The sequence below is a fragment of the Strongylocentrotus purpuratus genome, unplaced genomic scaffold (genome assembly GCF_000002235.5).
Source record: "Strongylocentrotus purpuratus isolate Spur 01 unplaced genomic scaffold, Spur_5.0 spur5_scaffold_18, whole genome shotgun sequence".
Classification (NCBI taxonomy): Eukaryota; Metazoa; Echinodermata; class Echinoidea; order Camarodonta; family Strongylocentrotidae; genus Strongylocentrotus; species Strongylocentrotus purpuratus.
The window spans coordinates 12,012,992-12,036,116 of NW_022145603.1; the positions used below are offsets into that span (position 1 = coordinate 12,012,992).

A 23,125-nucleotide genomic window follows, 5' to 3' on the forward strand; every position below is an offset into this window, starting at 1 on the left:
ATGAAGAGAACACGAGAAGTCAGAGATGTAACCATTCGATCTTGATCTGGTTTTTATTTCTACCTGTACATAGTCTTAGCTCCTACACTCAAGGTCATCACAAGGTCATGTCCTTAAGCCAAGAGGGCAGAGGCCGTTGATGATTCGCTGCGGGAGAGAAGGAGAGTGAAAGAGAACAAGAAAAACAAGATTAATGATCAGAAATAGCAGCACAATAAACCAGTTCACGGTTGTAGTCTGAGCATGAGCAGATAAAGGTCATTGTAGACCAAAATGTGAAATACACGCAGACAAAAATACTGGATACGAGCTCATGAAAATTATGTAATCAATAATCATTATTCATTTATGAACCACCGAAGGATTGGGGTAGTAGCCCGTAGATTGGGGGGGGGGGGGGGGGGGGGTACACAGGACTTTAGGGTCAATTTTTTTTTCCATGTCGCTGTGTATATCTTCTATGAGCGCGTCGGCGTGATCTGGTTATCAGTGCTGTGTTATGCTTTAGTCTTATACATACATACATACATACATATTGGTATTTATTGAGCGCCTTTACATGAACATGCTCAAGGCGCTTTACATTTCAAAATACAAACATAACAGTTATATACTCTCCAAGTGCATTTCACTCTAAAAAAAAAAATAAAAAATAAATAAATAAATAAATAAATAAATAAATAAATAAAAATTAAATTTTAAAAAATCGGAGTTTTGAGGCATGCACTCGGAATTCGGAGTTGGTATGAAAAATGCGGAGGAACTCCGCCTAAATCGGGGTGGTTGGTAGGTATGTGGAAGTATTCTTTGAAAAGAGGGAAACAAGGGTATTTATGTAGCACCCCCATCGCTGTAGGAGTGATTATTTCAAAATGTACAAAGTGGGACCTCTTCATGTTCTGAAGATCTGTGGATACTCAGGGTCATTTGGGACATGTGCTAACCGTGAACTGGTCTATTATATTCCCCCTTCCTCTCTTTTTTCTCTATGTCCCTCTTCTCAGCTATCTGCCTACTCCATCTCTCCTTTCTTATCTCTTTGATATCAAATGTGTATGCCTCCTGACGCAATGTATAACTCTTTGTATTTTTTTTTTTTTTTGTTTACACTACACATGTATATTTATTTTGTACATTTTTTGTTTATTAAGTTATCAACATCCCTTTGTATATAATTCTGTTGATAATAATTAAATGTGTCATTCATAAGGAGTGTAACAAAAGAATATTTCAACATGGAAAGTTGGAAACGGCTTGCAAGACTTACTATTTCCAGTTGGGTGGAAGGATACGCTTGGTCTTGTAGTATCGGGCCAGTCTGTGGATCCTGCTCTCGATCAGAATCAGACGGAACTTGGAGTCTCTGTCCTATAGACAACAAGAAAACAAAGAAATTTGGATTAAAGGCCATCCGTACCAGTTTGGCTAGGAGGGATTAGACCATCCAGGGAGGTCACTGACAGGTGGCTATCTTATCAACTCAGCTCTCAACTAACATAAGAAGAGGATCATGGGGGACCAATGCTCACCGATTAGGCATTGTTTTCTATATAGAGGGAGCAAGTAGCTACAACAAGTACAGTGCCACAGAGATGCAAATTTTGAAAGTTAAGAATGAACATGATTGCAAAGCTATTATTTGTCAAATTATAATGAGTTCAGAGTATATAAATGTAATGGCATGTCAAACCATTCAAAAAGGGATATGACCCAATTTTGATAACCAAAATCTTTTGCTTGTAAATACACAGGATAGGGGTTATTTAACAATCAAAGAAACCAGACTTTCAAATTGAAACTAGATGGAACTTCAACTGCACGCAGTCGAAAATGATGCCTCCGTCATAGAGCAATTTTACAAACCAAAACAGAAGAAATTTTTCAAATTCAAGTTCAATTGTAATCCATTAACAGGTTCTCAGAATATCGTGATTACAAGCAATTTGTCATATACATATATGACCCTTTGATCTTTGACCTCATGACCCTAAATTCTACTCAGTTCATTGGCTCTGCAAGATGTCCCGAGTTAAATAGTAATCCATGTGTCAGTTCTAATGAGAATGCGTTCACAAGCTATTTTTGCATACATAATGAGCCCATGACCTTTGACCTTTGACCTTATGAACCAAGAATCTACTCAGTTCATCGGCTCTGCAGGATACATAAATGATCTAAGTTTGGCAAGAATCCATCAATCTGTTCTAATGATAATACGATCACAAGCTATTTTTGCATACATAATGTGCGCTGTGACCTTTGACCTTTGACCTCGTAACGCCAAAATTTAATCAGTTCATCGGCTCTGCAAGTAACATACATGACCTAAGTTTGGCAGGAATCCATCAATCGGTTCTTCAGATAATGCGATCACGAGCTGTTTTTGCATACATAATGAGCCCTGTGACCTTTGACCTTTGACCTCGTGACCCCAAAATCTAATCAGTTCATCAGATCTGCAAGATACATACATGACCAAAGTTTGGCAGGAATCCATCAATCGGTTCTTCAGATAACGCGATCACGAGAACGGTGAGTACAGACGTACGTACGGACGGACGGACAACCCGAAAACATAATGCCTCCGGCTACTTCGTAACGGAGGCATAAAAACCCTGGAATGATATTAAGGACGGCATTTGTTCCCCCTTGAAACGCAAAACATACCGCGGTGTGTGCAGCTGAATATACAATGGCGTCTTATTTTATTTACAAGCGACAGATTCCTTTATTTCTGTATCGCTGCATTTGTCATCAAAATAAAAACATGCGCAGGGTTTAGAGTGAGGCAATAGATTATACATTTAGCCTGACGGTAGTGAAGTAAGAGAGAGAAGATGAAAACACAGGCACTGAAAATGTGTGAGATGTCATGGGACATTGTCTGTTTGTGCAAATCATGTCCATACTGTGATCTCACACATCTCAGCAGCGTTCCGAGAGCTCTTCAGGTGGTATGTCGGGGCTGTATTTAAGCGTTTTGTAATTTATAATAATCATTACTTTAAATTTTTCCAAGCATCAAATTTTGATAACCTTGTCGAATCAAAGTTTCAAATTTGCAATAATGAAAATAAAGTTAGTTTTTAAAATCAATGAATATCTACTTTAAAGTATTCAACAAAGGCCCTAACTCAAGCACTCCACCCATCATCCTCGAGTTACAAAATAATTTAGTCGTTAAAGATAAACTTGAGTTCGGGTAATGCGATTGCATTGTGAAAGAAAAGGTGTGGAATGGATCAGAAAAGATGATCATATAGCATGTAAGTAATGGTGTGTAATGCAAGGTTCTTGAGTCATCAAAATCGTCATAAATTTGGCAGAGTCTTGGGAAAGTAACAATCACTTACACAGAAAGATGTATATGGGACAACACACATGGTGTCGGGGCTAGTACTACCCTGATTTCCTTATCTTTCTATGCTCATTACTCAGCCAGTATACATTTTCTTCCAAAATTGTTTGGCACATGACATTTATTTGTAATCTTGAACATTCAGTGTAAGTTTCGTTAGATTCTGTGAGAATTCATTTTCTTTTTTTTACCAGAACTCAAGTTTATCTTTAACTGTACATGCCATACGAAGGATTGAACCCTCAACCTTTTGCATTCCCTGTCAAGTGATTAAACCACTACACCTCCTCACCTTGCGGTTCCTCTCAAGATGCTTGCGTACGGCGACGGCCTTCTTGATGAGAGAGTAGAGGTCCTCCGGGAGAGATGGGGCCAGACCCTTGGCCTTCAGGATCCTTAGGATCTTGTTGCCGGTGACGAAGCGCACCTGGGCGACTCCGTAGGAATCACGAAGCATCACACCTACATGATCGGAGACAAGATTCTTCATTAGCGCACGGCTCTACAGACACTACAGGCACCCAGGGCATAGGGGTACCCAAAGACCAAGACATAACCCCAAAATTTTAATGTAGGGCAGGTAAATACAGACTATAAAATATTTAGCCCAGACCCCCTTCCTCCAAATTTAGTGTGTAGCCCTTATTAGTGGCTGAATTAAATGGGGGTTTGAAACCTAAGCAGGCATACATTACATACACGTTCAAATACATATGCCCCGTTCAAATTTTGATTTGATGCCCCCCCCCCCCCCCCCACTTCAAATTTTAGATCAAATTAACATGAAAACATGATTTTATTTTATTTTTTACTTGCTTGCTTGCAAGATGAAGCTTAACAATTGATCCTACACTGATTGACAGATAGTACAATCAATTTCTATTAGCTCACATACATGTACATACTTTATCTACAGTATCCTGAATCTGATCAATGCAATAGACCATTTCCATACTGAAGTAAAATTTAATGCACAAATCTTTTTTAAGTGCCTCATTACAAATTACACCAATCACCTGTTATAAATAATTGTATTTCATAAGTCAGAATGCTATTTGCAATGTCCAAATAAAAATTGAATATCATCCGATTGTGGAGATTTTGATGGATTTTGCCCTACAAAAATTCTAGTGATCGCACTAAGAATTTAATGCGGAACGATAACAAGAATTATGAAGTAAAATTGTTGCTAGGTAGGACAAACACTATAGCTTGCCTTACCTAGCAACACGTTCCGAAATGGTCTACTGTACTTACCAATCTGTGATGGAGTGAGACCCTTCTTAGCCATCTTTTGAATGTGTTCCTTCACATCATCTGAGGACAGCTTCAGCCACTGTAAGCAAAGAAATATTCATCACTGTAATCACTGACCATTGTAAAGCAGGCAGACAGTACAGTGGAGCCTCACTATAACGAGGTCCTTGGGACTATGGGAATTGCCTTGTTATATCAGGGTAAAAAAACAAAAATATAAAGAGTTGGGACCAGCTAAATCACATCATTATATCACAGCTCTTTATAATGATGTTTCACCGTATATTATTAATATTATTAGTCCAATATCTTTATTGGTGTCCAGTATCGTTCCTGTACATTATTCAGGCTGATTAAACACGTAACAGTGAGAGGTTTGGATTGTTATTTTACAGGTATGAGCATTGGCTCTAGGTTTCAGGATTGATTGTGCAGGTTTGAAAATCAGTAACACATTATTAATAAATCTGTACCAAAATATACATGTATTTTTACATCATGGACTTAAAAAAAATTGTTGTTGGACCATCCATTATTTTACTTCAAATTTGTTCCAATTCACTCATACATGTATTTGGTATAATCTCGAAGCATCTAAATATTACACCATTCAACAAATTCATGCTTGCTTCGGAGTTCGGTCCCCAGACTTTCTAACCTGGCAAGATGTTTATTCCTGTGTACTAACTACATGTATTTTCTTTCCATACCCATTCGTCTTAAAATCACTTTGATTCAATTTTGGTTTTATTGTTTTAAAAAGTATTAAAAAACATGGCAAACGTCTTGAGACTAATATTGTCATATTTACAGTAAAATACAAGAAAACAAAAAATATAGTTATAAAATGTAATTTGGCCTATAGTAGTTCAATGCTGACTAAAAAGAACATGACTTCATGGATTAAAAATATTATGTTAAACTGCAATTATCATATTAAATTCAAATGTCTTAGCTTGTGTTTTGATTCATACTTACTGTTGGCACACTTCTCCTGTATGGAAGTGCTGACGCAGAGATACCCTTTCTGTTGGTCAAAAATAAAAGAGAGATAAACATAAAGAAAATGTCCATCTAGACTCTACATTATGATTCTTCTGAGGTAATTATATGTAGACTAATAAAGAATTTTATACTAGAAATCCGTCAATGGGCCTCTGCATACACTGTATACTTGTACTTGTACTTATACATCAGTAGAGGCGCTGGTCCAAGAATAAGGATCGTCCACATAAACAAGGATCATCTTTGTAAACACGGACAGAAGTGTCCTGAAAAATAAGGATTGTCCACATTTTTGCGGATGATTCTTATTTTCAAACCGCGCATTGGCAATGCAAAAAAACAGATTCTGCAAAGATGCTCCTTGAAGCATTTTACATCAACTTTGTACAGACTTTCACGCTGTGAGCGATAAATTCTTGGGAAGACTGACAACCCAAAGAAGTAGAGAGTGAACTGGGGGTGTTTTATTACGCGGAATCCGTTTTTCGCATTGCCAGCGCACAGATCGGGAACCCTTCACCCGCAGAGCGCAGAAGGAAAAAAACATCTGCAAATATTCTGATTTATTTGGACACGATTTGTCCTTGTTTATGAGGCATGAGGATATCCTCGTTTATGCAGACGATCCTCATTCTCCAACCAGCGCGCTTACTATTCATTAAAATGTGTGAACATTTCTTTACTCTGGGATTTACACATAATTCTGCTCAATTATGAGAGTCCAATCAACCTTTACATTAAAACATCATGGGCATCTATTATTAAAGCAACCGATTAAGGACTAAGGTCAGCAAAAGGGGCACTCAGACAGCATGATATCACAACATAAATTATCAAAGCATTTCAATAAATTAAGATTCAGAAAATATAAATGTTAATTTCAATTCTCGTTGAACTCAACAAGTCAATCGCTCTCTTTAACTTACTTCGTCTACGATCTCTCTCTCTCCCTCCCTCCCTTTTCTTTCTTTCTCTCTCTCAAATCATACATTCACATGAGAATATGCCTGAAAAACTTGCAATCATCTCTTCCAAAATCAAATGATTTTAATAAATCAGTCCCAATCATTCATGCCATGGCTGATGACAATCATCGCAATGGAGTTATTCATGAATATTAAACTGCGTTTGAACAGGTTTGCAACATCACATGAGACTGAGAGTTCCTTAGTGTACGAGTGGAACATTCAACATCATTCACTCGACATGTATTTTGTCATTCTTACAATTTCAACATCACTGGCATGTCACCGGCACTGCCTTGGCATGGCTTTGCATGCAGCAGTGCTACGGCATATGCATGGTGAATTGCACCGTGTATAACCTCTGTAACTGTACCACATGCGCGTGTATGTGTGCGAGAAACTGGACCCGCTTAGTATCATTTATTTCCCCATTTTCTATGATTATTCATTTCCATTAAGTATCCAATCTAACAAAGCAACTTTTATTGTACAGTGAAAATTAATTTAAAGTTACATTTATTTCTGGAAACATTCATAATTTTGTGACAATTCATTCACTAACCCGGGAGCGTGCATACGACCCATGATGGCGATTTGGTGAAAAGACCGACCATGGATTGACACTTTCAAACCGTAGATGGCGTTTTTACCAAATTTCCTTGAATCTCTCAAATGCAAAGCCAGAGAGCCATATTAGATGACTTTAGGTGCCAAAACATGGGTCGGTCGGTCGGAAATCTTCGTTTTTTTTAATACTTTTTTTCTTCTTTTTTCCCTCTTTGGGCTGATATTTCAAAGTTTTGAATGCTTTAATGCTTTAATATTTTTTTTGTTTAAAAAATGGTTAAAACAAACAAACTTCAAGATTGTGTATGGGGACGGTCGCAAATTAGGGCAATACATCATCTTTTGTTTAGACCATATTTATATTAAAAAACAGAATCTATAAAAATGTCACCGGCCATTGTATTATATTTAAACTTAATAACACACACACAAAAAAATCGACGGAATTAAAGGGAGGGGGCACAACTTATACCGTTTTAAATAAAAGAAAAGTTTCCACTCCAGGCCACCCCCCCCCCCCCCCCAACCCCCCATAAAAAAAAATATATATATAATGAATAAATAAATGAATAAACATTCTTCCATTTGATTTTCCATTTTCTTTCTATCTTTTTGAAACCATAGTATGTACGTGGTGGCATTTCCTGAACTGAACCCCCCCCCCCCCCCCCCCCCCCCCCCCCTAGCTTGCCTCTTTTCTCTCACCGTGTCAACTAGTTTCCTGTCCCTAGTTCGATTCTATTTTCCTAAATGACTTTTATAGAACCCGATGTCTCCACTTTCTCTCTTACCTTAGTTCTTTTGTCCTTTTCTGGATTCCCACTATATATAATACTTAATATTTCTTTTTCCGGCCGTCTCTCATATTGTCTGTCCGTTTTTAATTGTCTCTCCCTCCGTCTCTGTCTCTCTCTTTCCCTCTTCCTCTCCCCGGTTTTTCTTCTCTCATGGTTAGTGAGGTGATTTTAAGTTCACCCATTTAAAAAGACTTTCCATTCTTGCTGCCATATTTACATTACCCGTAATTGCTAGATTTTTTTCACATGACTGTTGCTACCACTATTGTGATTTTTAACAATGTATCCATTATATATTATGTATATATATATATATATATAACCCTACATGGTACAGTCAAAACTCTTCTTCGGAGTATTTAGGAGGAAAATAATCCAAGATCCAAGATCCATGCAAGTGGACATCATAAAAATCCTAACCCTAACCCTAACCCTAACCCTAACCCTAAAACCTAACCCTAAACCTAACCCTAACCCTAACCCTAACCCTAACCCTAACCCTAATGTCTACTTAATGACTCATTTTTTCACTCCCAATGTCCTTCCAATGACGCCTTTAGTAAATTTACATATAGAGAGGGATATATAACAAAATTGGGCCTTCCACAACAAATAAAACGTAAAAAACGTTAAGAGGACACCAAATTGTCCTCCTAATCACAATGTCTACTTAATGACTCATTTTCACTCCAACTGTCCCTCTAATGACGCCTTTAGTAATATATATATATATATATATATATGATATATGATCACATAAAAGAATCTACAATTCGGTCCTTTGGCCGCCAATGACTTCTCATTAATAAACCGTCTTCTCTCTCTTCTTCATGTTCTTTCTAATGACCTCTGTCCATTATTTTATTTGATTTCATTTAGTCTGTTTAATGACGTAATTGGACAAATGTATGTGATCAATTAAGAAAGAGATAACAGGGAGAGGAACGATGGAGAGAGAGAGAGAGAGAGAGAGAGAGAGAGAGAGAGAGAAGAGGGCAGAGACAGAACTTAATAGAAACGCTGGGAGATGGACAGAGAAAGAGCATGGAAAGAAAATAAGGGGGATCAAAAGAGACAAAGGGAGAAGAGAGAGAGAGAGAGAGAGAGAGAGAAAGAAAGAGAAGGGGGCAGAGACAGAACTTAATAGAAACGCTGGGAGATGGACAGAGAAAGAGCATGGAAAGAAAATAAGGGGGATCAAAAGAGACAAAGGGAGAAGAGAGAGAGAGAGAGAGAAAAAGAAAGAGAAGGGGGGGGGGGCAGAGACAGAACTTAATAGAAACGCTGGGAGATGGACAGAGAAAGAGCAATGGAAAGAAAATAAGGGGGATCAAATGAAACAAAGGGAGAAGAGAGAGAGAGAGAGAGAGAGAGAGAGAAAGAGAAGTGGGGCAGAGACAGAACTTGATAGAAACGCTTGGAGATGGACAGAGAAAGAGCATGGAAAGAAAATAAGGGGGATCAAAAGAGACAAAGGGAGAAGAGAGAGAGAGAGAAAGAAAGAGAAGGGGGGGGGGGGCAGAGACAGAACTTAATAGAAACGCTGGGAGATGGACAGAGAAAGAGCATGGAAAGAAAATAAGGGGGATCAAAAGAGACAAAGGGAGAAGAGAGAGAGAGAGAGAGAGAGAGGGGGGCAGAGACAGAACTTAATAGAAACGCTGGGAGATGGACAGAGAAAGAGCATGGAAAGAAAATAAGGGGATCAAAAGAGACAAAGGGAGAAGAGAGAGAGAGAGAGAGAGAAGGGGAAAAAAAGAGAAGCGGGGAGGGGGGGGGGGAGGGAGAGGGTTTCGAAAATGGCATTCATGAGGCTCAAGGACCTTTACAGCAATGCATACAAAAATCCTTTTAAATCAAGTATTTAATATTAAACAAGTCTACTCCAATTCCTCCACCCCATCTCCTTCCTACACACAATTTGACTACTATGCCACTAACTAAAAATAAAAGCACAAATAATCATTTTTTTTTTTATTAACAATATCTTTTACCTTTTTATTATCATTTACTCGTTTCAGTTCATCTTACACAAGTTTCGAAAATCATCATGTCAATATTTCAAAACACAACCGCATGTACACACTCACATGAATTAATACATACACTCTCATAACAGAAAAATAATATTGCAAGTAATAAATTCAGGTAAAATATACATAAAATCTACATCTACATAGTCTAATGGGAAAAAAAAGATTACATACACCCTAGCCAATAGCAATTATTGCTTTAGTCCTTAGTTAAATCTCTAGATTTAGGCTATAGATTTATTTCATAATGTAGCTGATTGGTACAGAATTATTGTTTTTTTGTTTCATAAAAGGAAAATAATGTCTCCAATAACACTTTTTAAATTCATTTTGGTAAAGAGAAGGAACTTCCTATATTTATCACCAACGCAATTTTTTTCTTCAACATAATACAAACAAAAACACAAGGAGAACTACATTGTAAGAAGATAAACGAGAACGTACAAGCCTTCAGGTCTACAGCATCTGCTTAGGCAATGGCCAGGCTCTCTCTATCTTCTTCGTTGACCCTTGCATATGAGAGCGTAAATTTCAAGGATTCTTGTGGTACATGTTTTTAATCATATACTTGTATCTCTATAAGCTTCATTGCTTAAACGTTAACATTACACTTTCTAGTAATAATGAAAAGATACATAATGGAAGTTACAGAACCTGGACAAAAAAAAGTTTGTTTAAAAAGTCACACAATATAATGTACCCCACATTACTGATTATTTCATAGAAAATATGAAAATGAGTTAATACGAAAATAATACAAAAATAAGGAATTTTGTGAGTTTCAGGACGTACTGATAATTAGTGAACAGTAACAATGTCTCCAGATTTTAAATCTACATCCATAACCTGCCTCTCAGAGCATCTTCACTTGTTTTGAAATACAGTTATCAAGAGATCCTGGATTGGTTAATGACTTTCAAAACATCTAGAGTTAGGTGAACTTTAAAACCACTATTTGACATACTAATTAGAATTATAATCTTTGTAAACCAATAAATAGCTGTAAATTCCATATTTGCAATATTCCTAAATTCCTCAACATACACAAACACTTCACACATCATTTCTCTCCCCTCTGCATCCGTCACTCACTCACTCTCTCCTCTCGATTCAGTTTCGCTAAGCCTCATCCATATAAGCTGCTGAAAACTGCCTAAAAACCTGCTGCTCCGAAATAAATATCATGATATACAATTAACAACTAAATTGTTCATACCCCTTGTCAATTTGATGTTTTTTGTAACTCAAGAAAGATAGACTGGTTAAATAAGGGCCTTTGTTAAACATTTTTAGATGTAAGCTTTAGAGCTTATCTGTACTAGTTTATACGAGGGATTAGACCACCCTGCAAGGTCACTGGACAGGTGGTTATCTCATCAACTCAGCTCTCAATTAACATAAGATAAAGAGGATCATGGGAGACCAATGGTCACCGATTAGGCATTGTTTTCTATAAAGAGAAAGCAAGTACCTTCAAGTAGTACAGTGTGGCTTTAATATGTTACATTCTCAAGAAAATAAATCAGGATAAATATTTTTTTTATATCACATACTTAACCAATCACAGAAATTGGTAGGGGAATGAATAATTTAGTTCTTAACTTGAAGTATGGTGCGCTTCGTATTTCTGTATCTTCGAAAACACACATACAAGCATGTGGTATGCTTTGATGGTTGCTTCTTGTTGTGCGCATTGACTCTCTTTTACCGTATATCGTTGTACTGCATCACCAATAGCACCAGCTTACAACATAGGTCTGAAGAAGCTTGCAGCAAGACAAGCAAAATCTTACTGAAAAGGGTACTTTTTCCCCTGATTGTGGAAAAATAACTCATTGTCACGTCACATGTACACGATCAATCAGAAGAATTTCTTCAGTGACTAATTTGAGTTATTTTACCCCCGTTTCCTATTCATTTACACATAAACAGGGTATTGTTTTCTATTTGTACTTTTATAGGCAGTTTACAACATCTTGTGTGAATGAGAATCTAATAAAAAAAGAATAATCTATTAAAGGGAATAATCTCTTAAACCTGTAATGATGAAATGGCTTTAATTTATATTCTAATGATGTGTGGCAATGGGAAATAGTCACATGCACACAAAATATGAAAAAAGAAAGTACATTGAAAAACTGACAAGACAAAAGAAAGACGGACAGAAAATGCAGAGAACAGGCTTGGGAGGGCATTGTAGAGAAAAGCCAACATAGACTTCAAAAAATAGAAGAAAAATGAAAACAAAACAAACACAAGAATTGTGCAAGGGATAACTTGTGGCTTTTAAATATGTAAGGAAAATAGAGTGTTTCAATCAGTCATTGAGAAGTATGTTCAATCAATAGTATATAAATCTTGTTTCATTATTAAAATCTACCAAAGATTCAGATGATTTAGGTGGGCATTGTTCACATAACTTTATCCAACTTCATGTTGCCTTAATCAAATCATAGAGTTGTAGTACTACCAAAATACATTACTATTATATCAGGTATTGTGCATTTTGTTATAAAATCACCATCAATTATTCATCACGTAGGTCAACAGATAATTCCCTTAACAGCTATAGGTATTCTCTAATTTAAAAAAAAAAAAAAAATAAGATTAACTCTGTGTATGCTATAAGTCCTCATCTGTCATTGTTTCCTCTGTCCTGAGATTATGAAAGGTGTACTCTGATTGGCTGATTGCTTGATTAGGAGCCTGAAGGGTAGAGAAGGAAGCAGTTGATTGGGTGGTTGGGAAGGCAGGCTGCGCTGTGTTCTCGGGGGCGTGGTGGCGGGGGAGTTGGTAGTCATGGAAGACTGCCGGCAAGCTGGGGTCAGGCTCTGACATTGTGTGCGTTGGGTTCTGTACTGACAAATCGTGCTGTATAAAAAACAGGACAGTTGACATGTGTTACAATGTATTTGACATTTCTTCACTTGTATCCTTCTAATATGATTTGCAATGAAATCGAATCAATTTCAATGCTCTATTGTATATCACATAGAAATCATGTTCAGGTACAGAGATGCCTACCTAAAAACAGACAGAGTATCCTAAAAAATTAGATTTTCACGAAAACTCGACACTACCACTGGCCCGACAGCCCCGGGCCAGTAAAATTTCAGAAAAATGTTTGCTCTTTCATTAAAATTTAATGAGAAAATTGTAAAGCAAAGTTTTTGTTGGGGTTACGGGGGTTTACTTGTACATGTTTCTATGCGATTCCGCTGTTTTTATGTGCTTTTAATTTTAAAAAATTTAAGATCGTATTTCACTCTTATTATTGTACTAAATACAATTTAATCGTACTGGTTGGCATCTCTGGTGATAGTAGTTTTCGCACAGTTTATTAGGATACATGTATATCCCTGAAAAATTGTTTCTTGCCCTAACCATTCAGTTTCAACGTCATTTGATATCATATCTGTTTTTACTGCAGAACCCCCACCCCCCCCCCCCCCTCCCCTCATACCACCCCGTCAACAAAATAATTCAATTTAATTAGGACAAAGGGTATTATACAACTCACTCCCAGATCCTTATCAAATGATTGGTCATGCATGGTCATGTGTGATTCATTTACTGAGGCTATTGCATGTTTTTCATGAAAAGGCGTGCAATAGTTTTAAGTACTATTGCACATTTTTTTTTTAGTGCGTGCACATGATGCGCAGTAGTGCGCGGTTAGGGCGTTTATCTATGTGTGCGCCCTAAAGCCTATTAAACTTGGGATTTATTGGTCAGCAGTACTGTCACGAAACGATCTTGAATGAAATCTTTTTACATCAAATAACAAGGATCTAGGAGTTTCGTTGCATAAAACAAATGATGCATGTTTTCATTCGTTCATTATACGATCTTTGTGCGATAGATACACACAGCCTCAACTGGAGTGTGGGCAGATAGTATAATGAACTCATGCGCATTCATCATTTGTATACTAACCTGAAATAGGGGAGGTCTGACAGGTGATGATAGATGTGAGTTGTGTTCTGCTTTACTAGGTGAATGAAAGGATGGTGGCTCGGGCGTCGACTCCCTCAAGGTACCATCTGTACAAAATAAAGCATAAGAATATCAATAATGAGGAGGATAATGTTTGTGAATTAAACCAATTTCCTCTATGAATGGTTTGATCCAATTTACTTTGTGAAAAAAACCATGACAATTTTTTTTAAGATTGCGACCTTAACGTGCACCTTCACATGATCTTCCACTTTCGTTCCACATAAAAGTTTGTGTAACACAACCACCTGACCGGATGGGATGACCAGATGATTCAAAAGAATTATATGAAGTGATCATATAATATTTAAGTCCACAGAAGAGGTGTTTAATTGTTTAAAACCATGATTTAAAGATAAAGTTGTGTTCTGGTCAAAATGTTGTGCAATCGATCAGAAAAGGTTGATTTATAAGTATTGGTGTGTACTGCAAGGTTCTGGAAAACAAAATGATAAGAAATTTAGCCCAGTGTTGGTAAAGTTACAAGCACTGTACACCAAAAGATGTATATGGGACTACACGAACATGTGGCATAAATATCTGTCCCGATTTTTATGTTACATGCCATATTTAGAATAGTAAGGCATTTGAAGAGCCATGCTTTTCAGGGAACACTTTGGCCCGAATTCACAAAGGAGGTTTGTCGACAAACCTTGGTTTTCGTACGTCATATGACACGTTTTACGCATTTTTTACAAACCTGGTTTGGCGAAACAAAAGGAGGTTTGAGCTCAAACCTTGGTCTGAGCTCTAACCTTGCTTTGTGAATTCGGGCCTTTGTATCTGATGTTTTTCCACAGTTGCATATTACAATGATAACGCTCACAAATTATTTTTCACCTCTTCCCAGAACTCAAAAAACTCCTTTGTGATGTTGTGCCCATGAATACAAGTAACATACCTAATTTTGTGGGTGAGCCGCCAAACGGGTTAGGCATGATTCTGTCTATAGAGGGCGCACTCTCTGTTTCCATTGCTCCTGTGCCGAGTTGAGATAGTTGTTGTGTGAGACCTAGCATTCCTCCTTCTTTCACTTCTACTATAACCCATATGGTCTCTGTAAAATAAAAAAGTGACAATTATCAAAGCATTGAAGAGTACCAATCATAACAGTATATTTTGGTCTGTGTTTTCAGCATTTGATGTCGCTACACTACACTCAACAGGGATGCCAGTCAATATTACTTACTGGGCCTGAAAAGAAGCCAGAACAGTAAACAAGTTAAAGCCCCATACAGGTGTATGTGCTGTACAATATAAAACCTGAAAAGGCCTAAATTTGGGCAGTTGTCAAGGCCTGAAATCAAGCAGAAGACTGAAGATTGGCAACTCTGATTCAAAATATGGAATTCAAATGTTCAAAAAACATGTAATTCCATGTATACACCTGTATATAAATACATTTTAAATGCCAATAGACCAGTTCGTAGTTAGCTCATGGTTCAGATGACCCCAAATATCAACATATATTTTAAACATAGATAAATCCCAATTTGTGCCTTTTGGAATAAGCACAGCTAAAGTCATTGAGGTGATTCTTTGTTTGCCCTCTTGAAAGGATTACCTACACCTGTGTTCAATAGAATGCAACACAGGTGCATGCATGAATAATGATTACATACCTTTCGTGAGCATGTATCCAGTATTAGTCTCAGTGTGTTTTACAATTTAGTACAAGCGACCTTTATCTGCGCATGCGCACATTGATCTACGAACTGGTATACTGACATACACATATTATAGATGACAGAACTAAATTAGGGAAAGTTGTAAAAAAAAACACCATCAAAAAACACTATGGCAGTTATCTCAAAGTAATAGATCTATGAAACTAGAGAGGCGTATTAGACTTTAAAGATAAAGATCAGTTCTGGTCATGCGATTGCATTGTGAAAGAAAGGTTGTTGAATCGATCAGAAAAGGTTGATCATATAAGTATTGGTGTGTACTGCAAGGTTCTGGAATCATCAAAATGATAAGAAATTTGGCCCAGTCTTGGTAAAGTTACAAGCACCGTACACAGAAAGATGTATATGGGACTACGCACACGTGCACGACACGTGCCTTTTATCTATCACATCCCAATAGATAAACTAATTTAGCAAATTTATCAATTAGTAGGCGGTTTCCCGGCAAAATTTTTATCATCATGTATTAGTCAAAACATATTCTTTCACATGATTGGTAATAAGAGCTTCCATTTCATTTTTGTTTAATTGGGGCGTTTCCAATAGTGGTCTATACCTTTAATTATGTACAAAAAAGGTTATAATAATGAGCTTACCCCCAAAGAAGACCCCTGTCGATGTACACATTCTCCATTGGCCTTGGTATAAACCACAGTGTGAAGGGCTTTGCATTTTGACGCTGATGTCCATGTCTGTTTGAGCGCTCAAATGCTCCGTGTAGACCCTGTCCAGTGGTCCTAGCTGATGGCCGTGTATGAAACGTAAACAGGACCCCGGTGGCCATTGGTCTGTGGCTGCGAGTGTGAACATGGCAAAAAAAATACATTGGTTATTAAACTCATCAATGACCAAGGGGTAACAAAGCTGCAAATGGGAACGGGGCATAAAGTACTGTCTTTTGGTTAACTCATTAAAGATAGTGTATAAAACGTAAACATTATCCTGTTGGCCACTGGTCCGTTGCAATTGTGAACGTGACATTTTTTTTAAAAGTTGACCAATCAAGGATCAAGGTTTAATACAGGGCTGATCAATTTGCACTATTTTCAAAATTGACAAAATCATTTTCAAAATTTAACCGTTGCACCAAACAATTTGTCACTGTTAATAATGATGTTGTTGGGTATAAGAATAAATATGATAAATTTGTATTTCAAATTCCGAGATTTGAATAGCCCTTTTAATAATTTTTCAACAAAGGTTCAATCATGCTCTGTAACTTAGGATATGAATAGACTCTCAACTTATTCTGTAAAGACACATGTAAGCTGTGTAAGCGAGTCAAGCTATGACTCTCAAGCACCACTAAAATCTTCACAAAATTGGACAGACAATGATGCCATAAAGCCTCACTATACTTTGAAAATACAAGCATAGGCCTGCTTACAAACTTTTTTTCTATGATTCTGAACAATTCTGACTAACTGAGAATAGGAGGAAGAAGAAGCATAAAGAGGAAGGAGGAGGAAGAGGAAGGAGGAGGAGGAGGAGGAGGAGGAGGAGGAGGAAGAGGAGGAGGAGGAGGAGGAGGAGGAGGAGGAGGAGGAGAGGGAGAAGGAGGAGGAGGAGGAGTAGTAGAAGAAGAGGTTGAAGAAGATGAGGTTGAAGAAGAAGATGAGGTTGAAGAAGAAGAAGCAAAAGAAAAACACTAAAAACAACAACAAAACAACAAGGAGGGGAGGGAAAGAAGGAGAAAGAAAGAAAGTCAAGGACATGTAAGAAAACAAGCTTACCAGGATTCCTAACTCTCCACGTCTTTGTGAATTCTGTACATGGTGGGACTGATTCTCCTTCTCCTATAGTAACATCTTTGACAAACGTCATGTTAGGTAGTCTCTGTACAGGCAAGTTGGCTTCTATATCATAATACGATCCTATAGCTGCTTGGAGGTTCCTGAATTTTTTTAAAAATAATCAATAAGATTAAAGAAGTTAGATAAGGAAGTAAGAAGAGTGGTGGGAGTCTGACCGGGCTGTTTTTGCAAATCTTAAATGTATCTATAGACTTCCGGGTGGAAGTTAAATTTGTGAAGATCAGCAAAAAAACCTGGAAAAATTTCTGAAAAAAGATTAACGGTATGTTATTAAAACAGGTGCATGATTACTGGGGGCTGTTTCTCGAAACCAACTCCATGACAGTCATATCTTTGTCGGCGACCTACGGAGATGTCATGAAGCGGATAAACCGTTTCACAAAGCCATGACAGACATGATATCGAAATATATCGCGATACTAGCAGTTCAAGAACATAGTCTTTGTCACGATCCATTTGATTCATCACGAATAACCCACAACAAGTTTTGGGGCTAAAATTGTTCAAAAAGAAACATATACATATCAATTATCCTAAAATAAATAAAAAATAGTGTCATTATCAAATGTAGATCATCAAACGATTTGCATATTTCTGTAAAGATTCTTAAATTGAAGAAAAATCGGTGAGTTTTTTTTTCTCGACAATCCACTCAAAAGGTAGTTGAAGGATACCGTAATGTGATAGTTTATCAATACGTACTTTTTTTGTTTATTGTGACGAGGAATTTTAGGCAAAATACCTTTTCTCAGCCAGTTTTTATTCTAGAGTCTCATAATACTCGTTATATAATTGATTTGGTATTGAAAATAAAATTTGAAAGAAGTAATTAGAGAGGGAATAATAATGCATAGGTCCCAAAGGTACAATAGTATTCTAAGAAAGACTATGGATCGACTATGGAAAACGGTGTGTAACATTCTTATCTCTCTTATTTATATGTTATAGTTCAATGATTTGTGATTTAATGTTTAAATTCAGCTTTTTAAAGTTTCTGTATAATTTGTATTCTCACTTGTGTACGTTTGCATTTCGCATCCTAGAGCATTACGTACCGAACTCGTCTATATTTTTCTCAAAATGATAGTGAAACTAATCGTACATTTCGCGGCCCATGGAATGGCAACAAACTGACTTGTGATGGCGCTTTACAGCAATTAAAAAGATATGACAGGTTCGGAGCAGTGACAACTCGCTTGTCGCGGAAGTTGTCGCTCATCTTGGCAAAGACGGCTTCGTGAAACACTTAGCTGACAAGTTGCGTGACAGTGGCGAGATGTCGATGATCTTGTAGTTATGACGGTTTCGAGAAACGGCCCCCAGATTACTACTGAACAGCGCTCAAAATACACGGGGGCGGTGGGCGATTCGCCCCCGTGAGCTCCATAATCACCCCCGTCAGGTTGCTCACGGGGGCGATTGCAAAATAAAAAATCGCCCCTGTGGAATTATAGAATAAAGATTATCTTTTCTGATATAACTTTAACACAATATTGAGTATAAGTTTTCAAACATTAAACCAATGAAATAGAACTTAGATGGCGCTTTCTCTCCAATCTCTATGAGTATTACCGATACAAACAACGGAAGCTCGCAGTGCAGCTAGAGCGGTCGTCAGCACTGGCTATACTGCGCCGGTAGGACCGGTGTGCACGCTGACGCCCAATATCTGCTGGAGCTGGAGACGATCGCGCAAGGACTGAAACATAAAGCAGTTTTTCGTTGTGAAAAGTGTGAATTCTCTGAAATCTGGTGATTCTAAAAGACCATCAAATAATGTAACTCGACCAGTAAATCAATATTGAGAAGAAGAAGAAGACCAAAGATGTTGCAGGGGCGGATCTAGGCGGTTTAGGGGGTTTAACCCCCCCCCCCCCCCCCCCCCCCCCCCTTGGGCTGCCAAGTGAAAATGCGATGTGCATAGAAAAATGCTGTCATGTGTCCAGACCTACACAGTATTAGTAGATGTCAGTAGATGCCAGGAAAACATCACTAACGGGGGTTCCAAAAAGCACCAAAAAAAATTGCCTCGCCGCCTTGCGGCTCGTGGACGATGCTCTGCATGTTTGTAGATGCCAGGAAACATCACTTACGGGGGTTCAAAATAGCAACAACAAAAATCGCCTCGCCGCTATGCGGCTCGTGGACGATGCTCCACATCGTATTTGGGTTACCCCCCTCACCCTTAGCAAAAAGCTAGATCCACTCCTGTGTTTTGGAAGGATATATGGTAAAGACTAAAAGTAAAGAAAGAATGCAAATTAGGTTGCTCCGAATAATGAGGAGGAAATTATGTGCAGAACGGGAAGAAATGGAGAGAATGTCATCACCGGGATAAAAGTCAATAACAGCTATGTAACAAGTAAATTTTTAAGAGGGAAAATGCCGACTTAATAATAATAATAATAATAATAATAATGTAACTTATATTGCGCCAAATCCACTCTGTGGAGTGCTCAAGGCGCGTGTAAACAGGAAAAACGATCAAGACTTAATAAATGATAATGATAAAATACCAAGGAGTTTCATGGGTACCAATTCGATGGAAATTTGTATTAAAATAAGAGCCCCCGTCAGCACTAAAAGAGCCCCCGTGAGCCTTCTCACGGGGGCTCCTTTTTTTTTGGAAGAGCCCCCGTGGACAAAAAATTAATTTGAGCCCTGCTACTGAATAAGACATTTCCTTCACATAAAACAGGGGAGTAGATCTATATGTACAAATCACTATTACAGTAAGAAGCACATGTAAGTTTTAAGAAGAATTGTCTTATTGGAATGGTTTACTGAAAGACAACCATCCATAGTTTTGTCTCCTCTTGGACTTGGAGAGATTTCTGCATTATCTTTTGATCCAGAATGTGAAGAATTGTATGTGTACAGAAAGAGAACAAATTACAGAAAACTTTGGATTCCAGTTGGATAAGAAGTTTGTAACTACATTGTAATCATTAAAGCCTCTTAAATTGGCCACCAAGTTAAAAATTTATAATTACCTGAATCGATGTACTACATGTATGTACAGTACTACTTAAAATGCCTTTCATGAACCAATTGACAACATTTTGTTGAGATTGAGTTATCTGTAAAAGTAAAAGACTGTATCCACATTTCTTCACTTATTAAATACATGCATACATTTACCTGAATCGATGTATGTACAGTACTACTTAAAATGCCTTTCATGAACCAATTGACAACATTTTGTTGAGATTGAGTTATTTGTATTCACATTTCTTCACTTATTAAATACATGAATACATTTTATATAAAGAGTAGGAACTCAGAAAACAATTTGAGGAGGAAATGCTGGTTTATTCAGACCTTCAAAAACTCTCTTTACTGTACATTGCTATCAAATGGAGTTAACTAAATGTAGAATAGAATTCAAAATGCATGCACATAAATATACAGTGTAGAGTGTAATATACAGACAGACATACAGTACACCCGGTGACCTGTACATGTACAGTTCATGTACACTGTAGGTTAAAACCCTCCAGGCTTCCATGACAACACAGCATTTCCAACTGAATAAATTTCATACAGTGTCATTGTCAGAAAACAGCGTTGGAAGCTCAAAGTCTACCAATTAAAAGCTACTCAATCGCCAAGTACCAGATGACAACTCCCATCTTGATAAAACAATAGATTTATCCATTTGTTATCGTATAACTTGGCTTTAACTTTGTTTAATATTTACAAAAACCCAAAATCGTTAAACCAGTATTCTGTAAAGATTTAATGACTAATGCGAGAATGTTTTATGAGGCTGTTTTAAGAGCATGATTATTAGAGGAACCTAAAACTACCCAGAGATGAATGTGTCTTTGGAACTGGGTTTGAGATTATGACAATATTGACTGTCAGATGCGACTTTTTTAATGTCTTTTGCGTCCGTTCTGAAAAAATGTTGAACTTGCCGAGTGCTGACAAGGGTCTTGTAATCTTTGTATCAAGATAATCTACGACACTGTAAAAAGTCTGTCTGTTATCAAAATTGTAAGTCAAATGTGACCCAAACTGATTGGGTAGATATTTTGCCTTTTAAATTATACAATTGTTCAATCATCATATATTTGATGGATCAGTTCTTTAAATAAATCAGCTGTAGACTCCCGCGCCCAATTAAGGTGTCGTTGCTTTCATGAATTTTTTGTATTAAAGTTGCAGAGCATTCCCACCCGATATCACATTTTAAGATTTCCAATTTCGCGATATCTCCAGAATTCTTTAAAGTAATAAATTGTTGAGTTGCACAAATTTGTAGTCTACTATTTTGCTGTTCATTTGGATTTTGGTAATAATTTGTTTAGAGTTTAGAATATGATAAAAATGGATCAAATATCACATTCAAAATATTCTTTAAATGTAGGCGAACTTTGGTAACCCTATCAAACGACAAGGCATCATAAACACTCAATGACAAGTTAAAGTGGCTTACTTCACACGAAGGCAAAACAAACTAACCAAAATACAAAATGTCCATAGCCTAGTCTATTATTAATTAAAAAGTTGTTTGACGTTACATTTCAAACTTTTTGACAGTCTAATTTTAGCTAGATTCTAGGCCTATGAAATGTTAATACAAATATCATGAATAGGTTATGGCTTGAAATCATAGACAAATAGGTCTAATTCAATTTTCTGTTTGAAAGTGGATGGTCTGTCACTTTCAGCTGTCTGGACTCTCAACACACACAATTGTCAAAATATGCAATCATGACAGAGTAAACAAGATTTGTCAAACTCAAAATCATAAAGTCAAACTTTGATCTAGAAATCTAGAACATGGTGAAGGAATCTCTTCATAACTTTTACTAATATAGGTCTAGACAGTAGACATAACTTACTACCCACTTTATCAAAATGTTACCTGTAGACCTAGGTCTATGTAGACCTATTTAGTATTTCAACACCGTCCCATTTTTCATCATCAACCTACCAGTTATTCATGTCAAGGAAAAATGCACAGGTCGCCGGGTTGAGATTGTTGCCCAACAACTTCTGAAATTCGTTGATCAAAACATCTCGATCAGTAGTCCCCATGCTGCTAAATTTCGACATCAAATCCTGATCTAAGTCTACATCCATCATGGTAGCTGCTGAGATCGTTTGCCCCTTGAAATGCAAAACCAATAAACGACTGGAAAACGAAAATGAACGCTATTTTGTTGCTTGTTTATCGTTCAGTTCTCATCATACACGGCCACGTACAATTCCACATCGCTTAGCTTATAGTGCATACGCTATGTGTATGCGGCGCGGAGGCTAGGCCTAGGAGCGCAGCAGCAATATACACACACAAAATAATGCACGCGATCGAAACGACTCTACACTCCCACTCTGACCCCGTGACGTCATACATAGCTTTAACAAGCTGAAGGTAGCAGTCCATTTTTGAACAACATTCGACAGTGGAAAGGAGGGGGGGGGGGGGGCTCGATGAACCGAGGGTATGGAATAAAGGAAAAGGCTACAATACATATTGTACAAAATTGCACCTGTCCAAAAAACTTATTCAAGTAAGGACTCATTTTCACACCTTGCCCTTTTTTACTCTCTAGTCTCTCTCTCTTTTGTATTTTTATCTGAATATCTCTCGATCCTCTCTCCAGCAACGCCTCACTGTTAATTCTTCTCCCTTG

General features: G+C 37.4%; 2 protein-coding genes across 2 annotated transcripts; both read right to left on the reverse strand.

Moving 5' to 3' along the window:
• Positions 1-28: 28 nt before the first annotated feature.
• On the reverse strand, positions 29-7,225 carry LOC581196 (40S ribosomal protein S13). The gene is made up of 6 exons (XM_781210.5): positions 7,148-7,225; positions 5,594-5,642; positions 4,616-4,694; positions 3,651-3,820; positions 1,268-1,368; positions 29-147 (listed from the first exon to the last, which is right to left on the reverse strand). Exons 1-6 carry the CDS (start codon positions 7,168-7,170, stop codon positions 114-116), a joined length of 456 nt encoding a protein of 151 aa, XP_786303.2. The 5' UTR covers positions 7,171-7,225; the 3' UTR covers positions 29-113.
• A 4,381-nt stretch (positions 7,226-11,606) lies between these two features.
• Positions 11,607-22,827, reverse strand: LOC100888525 (protein ILRUN). Its single transcript, XM_030989208.1, has 6 exons — positions 22,423-22,827; positions 17,400-17,560; positions 16,263-16,460; positions 14,880-15,035; positions 13,919-14,025; positions 11,607-12,853 (listed from the first exon to the last, which is right to left on the reverse strand). Exons 1-6 carry the CDS (start codon positions 22,572-22,574, stop codon positions 12,605-12,607), a joined length of 1,023 nt encoding a protein of 340 aa, XP_030845068.1. The 5' UTR covers positions 22,575-22,827; the 3' UTR covers positions 11,607-12,604.
• Positions 22,828-23,125: the final 298 nt, after the last annotated feature.